At 36.9% G+C, this 12835-nt stretch overlaps 1 protein-coding gene across 2 annotated transcripts in view; it reads right to left on the bottom strand.

Moving 5' to 3' along the window:
- Positions 1 to 12835, bottom strand: part of sec23b.L (Sec23 homolog B, COPII coat complex component L homeolog) — a 23451-nt gene continuing 10616 nt past the window's right edge. The window contains exons 12-20 of one of the 2 annotated variants that reach the window (XM_041562203.1): positions 11552 to 11641; positions 10685 to 10791; positions 10421 to 10574; positions 8504 to 8581; positions 3883 to 4044; positions 3718 to 3804; positions 3411 to 3566; positions 2643 to 2708; positions 1 to 391 (exon numbers count right to left, since the gene is read on the bottom strand). In XM_041562203.1, the coding sequence (XP_041418137.1) occupies positions 302 to 391; positions 2643 to 2708; positions 3411 to 3566; positions 3718 to 3804; positions 3883 to 4044; positions 8504 to 8581; positions 10421 to 10574; positions 10685 to 10791; positions 11552 to 11641 (990 nt within the window). In that variant the 3' untranslated portion in view covers positions 1 to 301. 2 annotated transcript variants of the gene reach the window in all.

Raw genomic sequence — 12835 nt, forward strand, 5'->3', positions numbered from 1 at the left:
TTGTAGTAGAAGGATTTACTAGGAACGTGGATATTTTTTTTTACAGCAAAGAAGATTTAGCAAGGCAATACTATATACAGTTGTTAACATTCATGTTATTACGCCTGCAAAACAACAACAACAAAATAAATTATGAACTAAGAATAGTTTACACTGAAAACACAGGGACAGCTTATTTCTTACAGCGTTAACTAAAATCTTGATTGGTTCCATGAAATTAGGTAAGGGAATGTTTGCTTCTTCGTTAAAACTGCGTATATTTAAGACCAAAATGCTTTCTATCCAAACGAATGTTTAAAATTTAAGAAGCAGTAGAAACAGCAAGTTTCTTCAAATGATCCATGAACACTTGTAAACTGACGTCATCAGTTAGGATTGGGGCCCCTGATTCCTAGAAAAAGGAAAAGGAAAAAAATTAAATCCAGAAAACATAATTTCAGATTTTCCACTTATTTAGTCATTTTACAAGATTACTGCCTTCATTTTTAAATTCCCTTTTGTAGTAAGGTGAATGCATACAAAGGGGCAGATTTATAAAAAAAAAAATCAAGTGTTCGTTCTTTTCCCGATTCGAGAAAAAAACACAGTGGTCAAACACGATTACGAATATACTGGAGAATATTCTTTGTAACCTTGAATTAATGTAATTTATCAAAGAATTAAACCATGAAAACCGCCAGAAAAAACTCGGCAAGTAAAAGCTGGCGAGGTTGAATAGAAGTCAGTGGGAATGTTCTCAGACAACTATTTATTTTCCCAGTTTATTAAAACATTCGAGATTTTCAGCCTCATTAAAAATGAATGGGACAATGACATGGCATGATATCTTGCTGTGTTTTTTACTTAAATAAGCTAGTATGAACTCGGATTTTGATAAATCTGCTCTTTGTGATCTTGCTGTGTTTTTTTTCTTATATAAGCTAGTATGAACTTGGATTTTGATAAATCTGCTCTTTGTGATCTTTCTGTGTTTTCTCAAACTTCAGTCAATCTGCTACCGACTCAGCTTTATAGCTTTGGCAAAAAGTTCTCTGTCCAAAACCGCTCCCAGGCCGAGAGGTACTTACAGATCAATTTTTAAATAGCCTGGAAAACTGTTTTAATTTGTAATTGTGCTTATGGAAAGATTGGTTGCTGGAAGGGAGCAGCTATAACAACTGTGTCCTTTATGAACTGCATGTATTGCTGCGGGCAATATGGAAGGACGGGTAAGCAGAAAATTCTTGCCTCAGCTGCTCCCGTAATACACATTTCATCAGAAGGTCCGTATCACTTTCAATCTGGCTTTCCTGCTCAAATCCCACCCCAGTCACCCTATTCTTTTAAAACCCATTACACAGAATGCAGAACAGTGTGTTTGGGGCAACTCATTACATACTAGGGATGCATCGAATCCAGGATTCGGTTCGGGATTCAGCCTTTTTCAGCAGGATTTGGCCTAATCATACTACTCGGCCGAACCGAATTCTAATTTGCATATGGGATGGGGAGGGAAATCACGTGACTTTTTTTTATTACAAAACAAGGTAAAAAAGTAAAAAATGTTTTCCCCTTCCCACCCCTGATTTGCATATGCAAATCAGGATTTGGTTCAGTATTCGAAGAATCTTTCACAAAGGATTCGGGGGTTTGGCCGAATCCAAAATAGTGGATTCGGTGCATCCCTATTATATACAATGTGGTGGGTCTAGTTATCCTTTACTGATAATAATATTGGAAGTACTGACATCCCAAAAGAGTCATTGTGATTGGCAGCTTGCTGAAGGAAACAAACAGTTAACCTGCAGAAAACATTCAAGTAACTCACAAAAAACCCAATTAATATCACAAGAATGTGTTGTCCCTGAAACTGGGCAATATTTTGGGGGTCTTGTCGCATAGCTTTATTTGGGAACTCTTTTAAAACAGTTAAGACTCTGCCAACACACAGTCACCGACTATATGACTTTCATAAATACATTTAATTTTATTCATATCCCTATTGGGCTGCAACTCTTGCAGTGATAGTAAATATAAAACACCACAGTACCATTTACTAACAATCTAGAAAAATTGTGGTTAAAAAAAAACAAAAAATCCCACAAAAGGCTGATCATATTGGACCATTTTTAATTTAATTTTAGAGGTTTTTGGAGTTTTTTTCCCCACTAGGAACTGTACTAAATTAAAGGTTTTACATGTATTCTGATTTTTAAGCGCACTTTTTTGCCCATTCATTCTTTTTATTTTGAGATCTTTTAATAAATTCAATCACATTTGTGGTTTTAGATAATGCAAGTTTAGTTGTGGTATCAAAACCTCTAAAACCACTAAAAGTCAACCTTTAATAAAAAGTGTTTTCAATGCAAAATCCTAATCCAATCAATTACAGGTTACCAAATGTAGATAATAAAATCAGGGTGCCCTATTCTAATCTTCAGATTATGTTTCACTAGGGAAAAATGATCTTATAACTATTTTTCTCTTCTTTTCTCTGTTGATGTAGCAGTGACCAATAATTCTTTATGGAAAAAACTATTGTTTAGGTAACAAATATGAACAATTTTTAAGAACTGCTTGTCCTTATGAAAAAGAAACAGAATGCTTGGTATAAACCATTGCTACTTGCAACGCTCCCATCTATTTTCAGTTCTTGGCTTTACCTGTCCCCAGTTGTAAAGGTTGTTGTGTGTCTGAGATGGATTCACTTTCGAAAGAAGGAATCTTGCCTAGAAAAATGTAGAAGAAATCGGTTTCAAAATTCATACTGGCTATTTACCATACAATTTCCCAGTTTAATAATAATGATGGATATGATCATCTTCCATAAAAAGACAAATCAATTATTTAAAAGCTGGATCTAAATCCATGCTTCCAATAAATATTATGTTTATACATGTACATTGTCCATTATTAGAGTAACCACTTACATAATATTCAGACTCCAGTGAAACTATGACCACTTGTGGCCAATATATGCATGTACAGGTATTGGGCCTATTATCCAGAATCCTCGGGGCTTTCCGTAATTTGGATCTTCATACCTTAAATTTACTAAAAAATCATGTAAACATTAAATAAACCCAATAGGCTGCTTCCAATAAGGATTATTTATATCTTTGTTTGGATCGAGTACAATGTACTGTTTTATAGATACAGAGAAAAAGGAAACAATTTTTTAAACTTTAGAATATTTGATTATAATGGAGTCTATGGGAGGCAGCCTTTCCATAATTCGGAGCCTTCTGGATAATGGGTTTATAAGAAACGGATCCTGTACAGTACAGTGTAACTACAGCCGACATCTGAAATGTAGTTACTATTGAACATCTCCTTGAAACACAGGCTCTTTATTTAATAAGCTCAAAATAATGTTACCCATTTGAACACTACTTTACAGTTACTTTGGCTGTATAAATATGGGGACCTACTTGACTTCCTCCGTGTTCTGTGTTGATGTAGCGCGGCATTGGGAACCTGCTCTGTAAGATTTCCTGAGCATCATCTAATGGAGCTTGCAAAAGTTGCTTGAAGTTTTCATATTCAGGCATGTCGTGGTAACCTGCATTACGCCACTGTGCAATAGTCTGTGAGAAACACACAAAAAACATGTTTAAAAAGAAAAAAAAAGTTAAAGGCACCATGCCCCCTCCAATGACATAAGGCACCAAAAGGTAAAACAGGTCTAAAAAACATGACACATATTCAAAACCAACTGATGATGGTGTTCATACCTACCTCACCAAGGTAGATGACAATTTGGAAGAAGGTGTCCATAAGCAGAATTCGGTCGGCTAAAATGCTACTGCTGTCCAGCAGAACAGGCTGAAAAAAAAAAAAACGTGAAGCATGAAAGGAAGAAAATTTGGGTTGAATAATCTTTTAGCGGAGTTCTCCAATTACCTCTGGAGGTCCATAGAAAGAGTAAGAATAAAGGATCGGCTGGATCATGATCAGTGACTGTGTTAAGTCTTGTCTGGCAAAGTGATGGCGATAGTATGAGGACTCATCTGGACTGTTGTTGAAGACTTGCAAGAAAGGCGATCGTCTCAAATGGAACATGAACTGTACATGGAAAATAGAAATGGTTAGGAGGAAAATCATCCCTAATACTGAATATCTCACAGTGCAGGTATGGGAGCCATTATCTGGAAACCAGTTTACAACTTATCTCAGTAGAGATTTGTTCTGCTATGACCATCTGAACAGATACAGCAACCTACAGGCTCTACAGCTGTTGGGAGACAACTCCCAGTATTCCCCACCAAAATGTATCATTTACAGCTACTGCAGTGCATAATACTTCTTGTACCTTTCCTGCTAAATGTACTGTGATCAGAAAATTTACAGAAAAGCAATTCTGTTTTGTGGGCTTTTGATGTTCTGATAAAGAGATTCTACTGAGCTAGAAAAAAAATAAACACTGCATAGTACAGATGCAACATGTTTGTGAAAAACTCATTCCCAGCATAAATTCTAGTTTCCAAGCTCTACTAAACTAATCTTGATGTCATGTTGCCATGGCGATGCTGGAATTCAGAGTCATTTTGGCTGCAACTCCACGCCCAAATAGTCATAGAGCCAAAATGACTATATACCCCCCTATGTTAAAGGGCAGATTTATGGCAAATGACATGAAGCAGGTTTTTTTTTTTGTAAACTCCTCCATTATGCGTGACCTTGAGATCTGGGATGGTGAATGTACAAAACAATTAAGTTGGGTTGGATCCAAGGTTTGGAGATGTGTGCCTCCAGCCAATGCTAGGCGGTCCAACAAGCAATGGCGCCCGGTCTCATTAAAGGAGAAGCAAACCCTAAAGTTAAAAAAAACCCTACCCTACATAGACCGCCCTCCCTCCCCCCCCCCATCCTAGCTGGTAGCCCGGGCAAATGCCCCTAACTCTTTACTTATCCCTCTGTGCAGATTCTGTCAAGCGGAGTTCATAGGCGCCATCTTCTTCTCTTTGGTAATCTTCGGAATGAGACCGGCGTGGCGGCACATGTGCAGTTGGAGCAATTTTCTGTTTTGCGACAACTGTGCATGTGCGAAAACTCACGAAAATCCCAGAAGCGCCGGTCTCATTCTAAGGAATCAAAGGGTTAAATCTGCCCTCAGTCCAATAGTCATGTAAAAATGAAAGCTGCACCTGTATTCACAAAATGGACCCACTTGTCCACGTATCAATAGGTTCAAAGGGTAGGTAGGTGCGCTGAGAAAATAAACTAAGGTTCCTACAGGAAGAAAAAAGAAGGCTCTATGGCGTCAGATCTACTCACACTTGGAAGATGTTAGTCAAATCAGGAAGGTAAGAAGCTGAATGTCGTCTATTAACAGTCACCCCTGTGCCTGTTAGAAAGAACGAGGATAGTGTAGCACCATTTGGGATCGGGTAGGAGGTTAACCGGTAATGCGCTTAACAAATATCGATGTGTATTCAGGCTTAATAGCGTTATCAGTGCGATCGCTGTTGGTCGCTGAATTATGAATTATGCTTCTGATGAAGTGGCGTTGAAGCTACGAAACGCGTTAAGCATGAACTGTGTTTGATGCACTGTTGGTGGTTTACTACCATGTATATTATCTAATCTTTAATAAATGGAAATTTTTTAACCTTCGACCTGGTTTGGTGCTCCGTGGATCAAAGACTTTTATTGATACAAATTGTTACGCTCTATCCGGAGGCGTGTCGGCGTTGTTAGCACAGCCTAATCTGTTGGTCGGAGCCTGCTTTCTGGAGTTCGGGTGAGTGCTCTTCTATTGTGCTACTAATTGGTCGCTGAATTATCCTTCCTGATGTCGGTATGCACGGAAGCCGTTCCTATGTTCAGAGCCGGTTTTTCAAAGAAGTTGTTTTTGCGCATATTGCTGCGCTGATAGAAGTGCGGCTCTCCCTTTAGGTTTCCGTCCAGAGTTTCTGCGGACTCCCAGATATCGGCGTCTCTCTCCTCGTAGTTACAGAGCGTGTCTGTATCACGGTTCTGCAGTGTCCTCAGTCTAACAGCAGGATTGCTTTGCTAGTGGAACACTTTTAAGGAAATATTTAAGGGCACGTACTTGCCTTATTACAAAATCAATTTATTGTTCAAATAAAAACGTAATTTGTTACAGAGTTCTAGGCCCAACGCGTTTCATATCTATTGATACTTCCTCAGGGGCAAATTATCCATACTGCTTCACAGAAGCTTTTTATCTCTTCTGTGGGTGGTTCTTTCAATTAGAAATGGTAATCACAATCATTTAATTAACTAGTACAATCAGTTAAAACAAAATTAAACCAACATTTAAAAACAATCAATCATTTAAAAAGCATTTAATATCAATGTCAATGTTAAGACCATTTGGTGTAAGAGTCTTCAATTTATGTATCCAAAAAGTTTCTTCTTGTGATATTGTTTTAATCATATCGCTCCCACGCCAATGATTCTTTTTTAGGGTTATTCCCATAAAGGTAAGTAAGGTAGGATCCGAATTATGATGCGTTTTGAAATGTGCAGGTACACTGTGTGTAGTAATACCCCTCTGTATATTATTTAAATGTTCTCTTATTCTGGTTTTTAAATTCCTGGTCGTTCTCCTTATATATTGTAGCTGGCAGGGACATTGTATCAAATATCAAATTTTTTGCTTTTGCAGGTAATTATAAATTAATCATTTGTCACATACGACCTAAATTTAAACATTTTTCTTCCATTATTTCTACAGGTTTTGCATGCTTTACAATTTCCACAGGAACAAAATCTGTTTTTTCCAGTATTAAGGAATGTATTATTTGTACCTTCTTTAAAGGGTAAACAACTCGGTACCAACATTTGTTTAATAGTTTGTGGTCTTCTGTATTTTACTTTTGGTTTTTCAGTTAGGAATCCAGATAAATCTTTATCGTTCTTTAAAATGTGCCAATGTTTCTTTATTATTTGTTCCAATGCTTTATTTGAATTATTGTATGTCGTAATAAAAGGAATAACATTTTCCTGTCTATTGTCTCGTTTTTTATTATTCTGTTTCAGCATTTGGTTTCGTTCTTTTGTATCACATATCATCTTGGCTTTATCTACCGTTTCTTTTTTGTATCCTTTTTCTTTGAATTGGTTATATAATATGTTACATTCTTTTTCATAATCACTTATTGTACTGCAGTTCCTTTTCACCCTATTGAATTGGCTAAGGGGGATGTTATCCAACCACTTTCTAAGGTTTCAATATTTTTTTTTAAATTTAAAGAATATACAGAAGGGTATTGCTACACACAGTGTACCTGCACATTTCAAAACTCATCATAATTTGGATCCTTCCTTACTTACCTGTGAATAACCCTAAAAAAGAATCATTGGCGTGGGAGCGATATGATTAAAACAATATCACAAGAAACTTTTTGGATACATAAATTGAAGACTCCTACACCAAATGGTCTTGACATTGATATTAAATGCTTTTTAAATGATTGATTGTTTTTTAAATGTTGGATTAATTATATTTTAACTGATTGTACTAGTTAATTAAATGATTGTGATTACCATTTCTAATTGAAAGAAAGAAGAGATAAAAAGCTTCTGTGAAGCAGTATGGGTAATTTGCCCCTGATGAAGAACTCTGTAACAAATTAAGTTTTTATTTGAACAATAAATTGATTTTGTAATAAGGCAAGTACGTGCCCTTAAATATTTCCTTCCAAGTGTTCCACTAGCAAAGCAATCCTGCTGTTAGACGGAGGACACTACAGAACCGTGATACAGACACGATCTGTAACCACGAGGAGAGAGATGCCGATATCTGGGAGTCCGCAGAAACTCTGGACGGAAACCTAAAGGGAGAGCCGCACTTCTATCAGCGCAGCCGTATGCGCAAAAACATCTTCTTTGAAAAACCGGCTCTGAACAGAGGAACCGCTTCCGTGCATACCGACATCAGGAAGGATAATTCAGCGACCAACAGCGATCGCACTGATAACGCTATTAAGCCTGAATACACATAGATATTTGGTAAGCGCATTATCTGTTAACCTCCTACCCGATGCCAAACGGTGCTACACTATCCTCGTTCTTTCTAACAGGCACGACTGTTAATAGACAACATTCAGCTTCTTACTTTCCTGATTTGACTAACATCTTCCAAGTGTGAGTAGATCTGACGCAAATTAACAGATCCCTGTATAAAGTTTATTACACCATAGAGCCTTCTTTATTTATTCCTATAGGAGCCTTCGTTTATTTTTTCAGCGCACCTACCTACCCTTTGAACCGGTCTCATTCCAAAGATTACTGAAGCGGCTGAAGGTGTCGCCCGTGAACTCCATTGGACAGAATCTGCACAGAGGGGTAAGAGTTAGGGGCATTTGCTCGGGTTAGCAGCAAGGATGAGGGAGGGAGGGGGGTCTATATAGGGTAGGGTTTTTTTTTTATCATTAGGGTTAGGGTCTCCTTTAAGGAGGCACCTTGCGACAATTCTAAATTACATTTTTAAGAATGATTTATGAAAAGAAGCTTATCTGTGTGGCTGTATGTTATGGAAGTGATGGAATCTTACCTGAGGAAACAGGGAAAAGGAGTCTGAGAGTCTGAAGGATGAAGGGTCGTCTTTATTATACTGCCCAAACTTTTGGCACTGTTAAATATTAGATGAGAACAGAAAAAGATTATAGCTAAATAGAATTAAAAGCAAAGCTCAATTTTATTATACACAGAAATGAACTGGTCCAGCAAACAAGTATAACTTGGATACAGATACATTAACTTGTTCTACTAATTTCCGCATTTCTTTTTGAATAAAGAAAATGAACTAGCCATTCACAAATTCTGCTACAAATGCCACTGTCAGAAGAGCGATAATCACAGTGTTTTGTGATGCCTTTTTTTGGCTTTAGTTCTAACAAAATTAAACACTGCGGGGGAAGGGCATGGTGAATGTTACCATTTTTTTTAGTGGGTCGCAGTTTCAAAGATTCTAGAATGAACTGATTCATTATTAAATTATTTTAATATAATGCTCCTTTTATCAGAGCCTGGGAACAAGCTAGACACCCAGAGTGAGGGGAAAGTGCATGTTCAATATGGTTTTCGGGATAGCAGCATACTGACACTACCTTTTTAAGCTATACTTGTATTGCTTTTAGTATCGTGGTTTCCCACTAATACTTTAACATCACTTAAAACATCTTTCTAAAGCTTTGGAAAACTGCAGAGCTGCGAGATAAATTACTCGGAAGGGGAAGGCGAAAACATTTTTTACTTCCTTGTTTTGTGACAAAAAGTCATGCAATTTCCCTCCCCGTCCATAAGTAGCATATGCAAATTCGGATTTGGTTCGGCCAGGCAGAAGGATTCAGCCAAATCCTGCTGAAAAAAGCTGAATCCCGAACCGAATCCTGGATTCGGTGCATCCCTAATTGTTAGGAAGGCTGAAAACATCTCCAAATTGATCCCTGTGCCTCTCCCATTGACTTATACAGTAATTTGGCTATTTGCCACCTAAAACCCGCCGAATTAAAGGACCAAAGTATGATAAATCTCAAAAATCTAATATTTATCAAGAACTTGAATCAAATTTGTATAACTCACTTGTCGATTTGACAGTTTTGACCATAAAAAAACAATTTAAATTCTAATTTGAATTTTCAATTCGACCCTTGATAAATCTGCCCCTTAGAGTGTGTCCAATAGTCAGATCACCCCACTGTTCTGCACTACATCACACTTGGAGTTAGCACTAACTCAAAGTGTCAATTATTAGGTTGTAACATTAGCCAGTACATAAAAAGAAAACCAAGCAATGAAAATTACATATTAGCCGACATCCTGCAATTACGCAGTATTGCAGTATACGTATTTCAGGTTTAAAGGTGTTGTTCACCTTCCAAACACTTTTTTCAACTCAGTTGTTTTTAGATTGTTCCCCAGAAATAAAGACTTTTTCAATTACTTTCCATTATTTATTTTTTTTACTGTTTTTCCAAAATCTAAGTTTAAAGTTGAATGTTTGTGTCTGTGGTGTTTCAGTCTGGCAGCTCAGTAATTCAGGCGCAGACTCTAAACTGTTACAATTTTGCAACATTTAGTTGATACATTTCTCAGCCGCATCTCTGGGGTATCAGCAACTATTGTATCAATTCTAACAGCTGCCTGTAATGAAACCCAGAGATTCTGCTCAGCACGGACAAAGATAAGTAATGTATCAACTAATACAGGGTCGGCGACCCCCTCTCAAAGCTGGTTCAGAAGGTGCACAATGACACTTTACACTTCAATATTTGAAAAACGTTCACACATAGAAACTAAGAAGTCATTGGAAAAAGTTGTTATTTCTGGTGATCTATCTGAAAACAACTAGTTGTTTGAAGGTGAAACACCTTTTAATTAAAGTTGTCTGCTTTGCAAATAGCAAGCTTTCATTCTGTACTCACAAGTCCAATAGAACTTAATATCAAAAGCACATTAAGACACTTACCAGTCGGATAAGCTGCCTATCTAACCATCTGAGAACATCTGGACCCTCTTCAGTCTCTGCTCTGTAAACTCCAAGCCGGGCCATCAGTACTGCCGCTGCTTCTTGATCAAATGCTGCTTCAATGTGTTGAATCTGGCTCTGAGCATCTGCCCAACTTAGGGAAAAGTCAGCTGTTGTAATTCCTTGTTACTATTTCTAGGATTTGCTATTTGATTACTGAAGTAAAGTACTTTTGTAGCTAAAGAAGAAAAAAAAACCACTTACTTTCTAGCAATGGTGGTGACCCTGATTCGTTTCTGTGTACTAGAATGCTGGTACTGGGTAAGAAACTGTACTGCCCCACGTCCACCTTGAGGAATAGGTGCATTGTGCTGAAAAACAAAGGTATTGGTTCCTAAAATAAGATGTTGCAAGGTATGAATTACAATGGTGAAAGAATATAGGAATTCAAATACCTGTTTCAAAAGTGGGGTGTTCCCAGGTTTATTGAAGTTATCTCAACCCGCTGTTCATGATCACGACCTGCATGTCTAGAGCACTTCAATAAACCAGGGAACATCCCACTTTTGATACAGGTTTTGGCATACCTATATTCTTTAAGCGTGCTTATAACTGGCGGTGGAGGAGGCCAGTACCAATACCGTTTTTCCCCAAAACGTTGATTTTTTTGCACATGAATTACAATGGATCTTTTTAATATGGACCACAAATACGTTGTACAAATATTGGATTTCAGTTACACGTCCTGCATAAGGCAAATTCCACTGTTATTTGTGCTCTTTATTATCAATGCACATGTGCTTTGTCCAGCAGCAAATGCTTAGTGAGAACACAATCTATATTGAGGTTATGTGCTGCAAGTGATTTTTACACGGCTTCCTATAAATACAGTTAAACCTCAATTTTACATCCCCTGATTTTACATTTTTTTATTATGCATAATACATTTCCATGATTTTACACCATTTTTTCTGGCCCCCTGAAAAAAGTAAAATGGGAGTTTTACTGTAAAGTTCTCCAATTTGTTTAAAACAATACAGATAAACAGAAAAATATTTATTTGCCCTACATAAAAAAAAAGCCATAAACAATATCACCCAACAGCACATCTGAAATAAAATTACAACTTACTTGATTCACCACTTCAAAATAAATGGCAAGCGTAGTAGTTGGATCCAACGCACAAATTTTCCACTGGCTTGTTCCTCCGACACCCAGTTCCTAAAATGAATGGTTTTAGCATTTTACTCCTGTACCATGGCAACATTGTAAAAATAAATAAATAATTCACAGCAAAAAAAAAAAAAAAAAAAAATTGTATATGACTTTTAATATTTAGAGGCACATTTATCAAGGGTCGAATTTCGAATTCATGCGAGTCTTTATTTAAACTCCCCTAAACTCCCAAAAAGTGTATTAATAACATCATATGAATTTTAATGACCCGGAAACTCGAATCTAATTCGATTCGAAAAAATTTGAATGTCAGTAAGGCTACAAACATCACCAAATGGATCCCTGGACCTCTCCCATTGACTTATACAGTAATTCGGGAAGGTTTTAGGTGGCGAATAAACAAATGAGTTCTTAAAGGGCCGGAGTATGATAAATCTCGAAATCTGATTTGAACTAAAACTATAATTGAGTTTGGATAATTCACAATTCGAATTACAGTTTTGAACAGGAAAAAAAAAACCAAATTCTAATTTTCACTTCAACCCTTAATAAATCGGCCCCTTAATATTAATATTTTTTTAACAGGTAAGAAGGCATTTTCTTAATACCAACTCTGTTTAAATGGCAAAAGTGGTCTTGGAAAGAAAATGTGTTGACACTTCAGTAGAAAAGAAAATATACTGGCTAAGGCATATCTTAGACTAGCGTTGTGATATATGCCTTAGAGGTATTACAGTTTGCCATGAACAGTATCTGTCCAACTCTATGGAATGGGATTTGTCTGGCAACAGGTAAGAGTGCTCTGATTGGCTTTTTTTCTCTCTGAGAGGACGGCAGTGTACCATTACTCCACCTGTAATTCATTTATCAGCTTTGTAACTATGTACCATCATGCAAAAGACGGTAATAAAATATATATCAATACACTGTAAATGTATTGAGCACCACAAACTAAGGCTTCCAGAGAGAGGTTTAATTTTTGTGTTATGGGCTTGAAGGGATTACATACAGTCATATGAAAAAGTTTCCAACCAATTTGTTGTTACCAGTAATCAGTATTGAGCATTACATGCATCCAAATTAGCAAAATTACAAGGTACCCAGATTTGTGCACAGCCAGTTTGATTTGATTTAATGTCATACAACTGAATACTGATTCACTAAAAATTTTTGGTCAGAAAACACCCCAGTACTCAGATGTTCCTGGGAAATGAAAGACATACCAATGTTATCTTTTTT

Source organism: Xenopus laevis, chromosome 5L (assembly GCF_017654675.1).
Source record: "Xenopus laevis strain J_2021 chromosome 5L, Xenopus_laevis_v10.1, whole genome shotgun sequence".
NCBI classification, from domain to species: Eukaryota; Metazoa; Chordata; class Amphibia; order Anura; family Pipidae; genus Xenopus; species Xenopus laevis.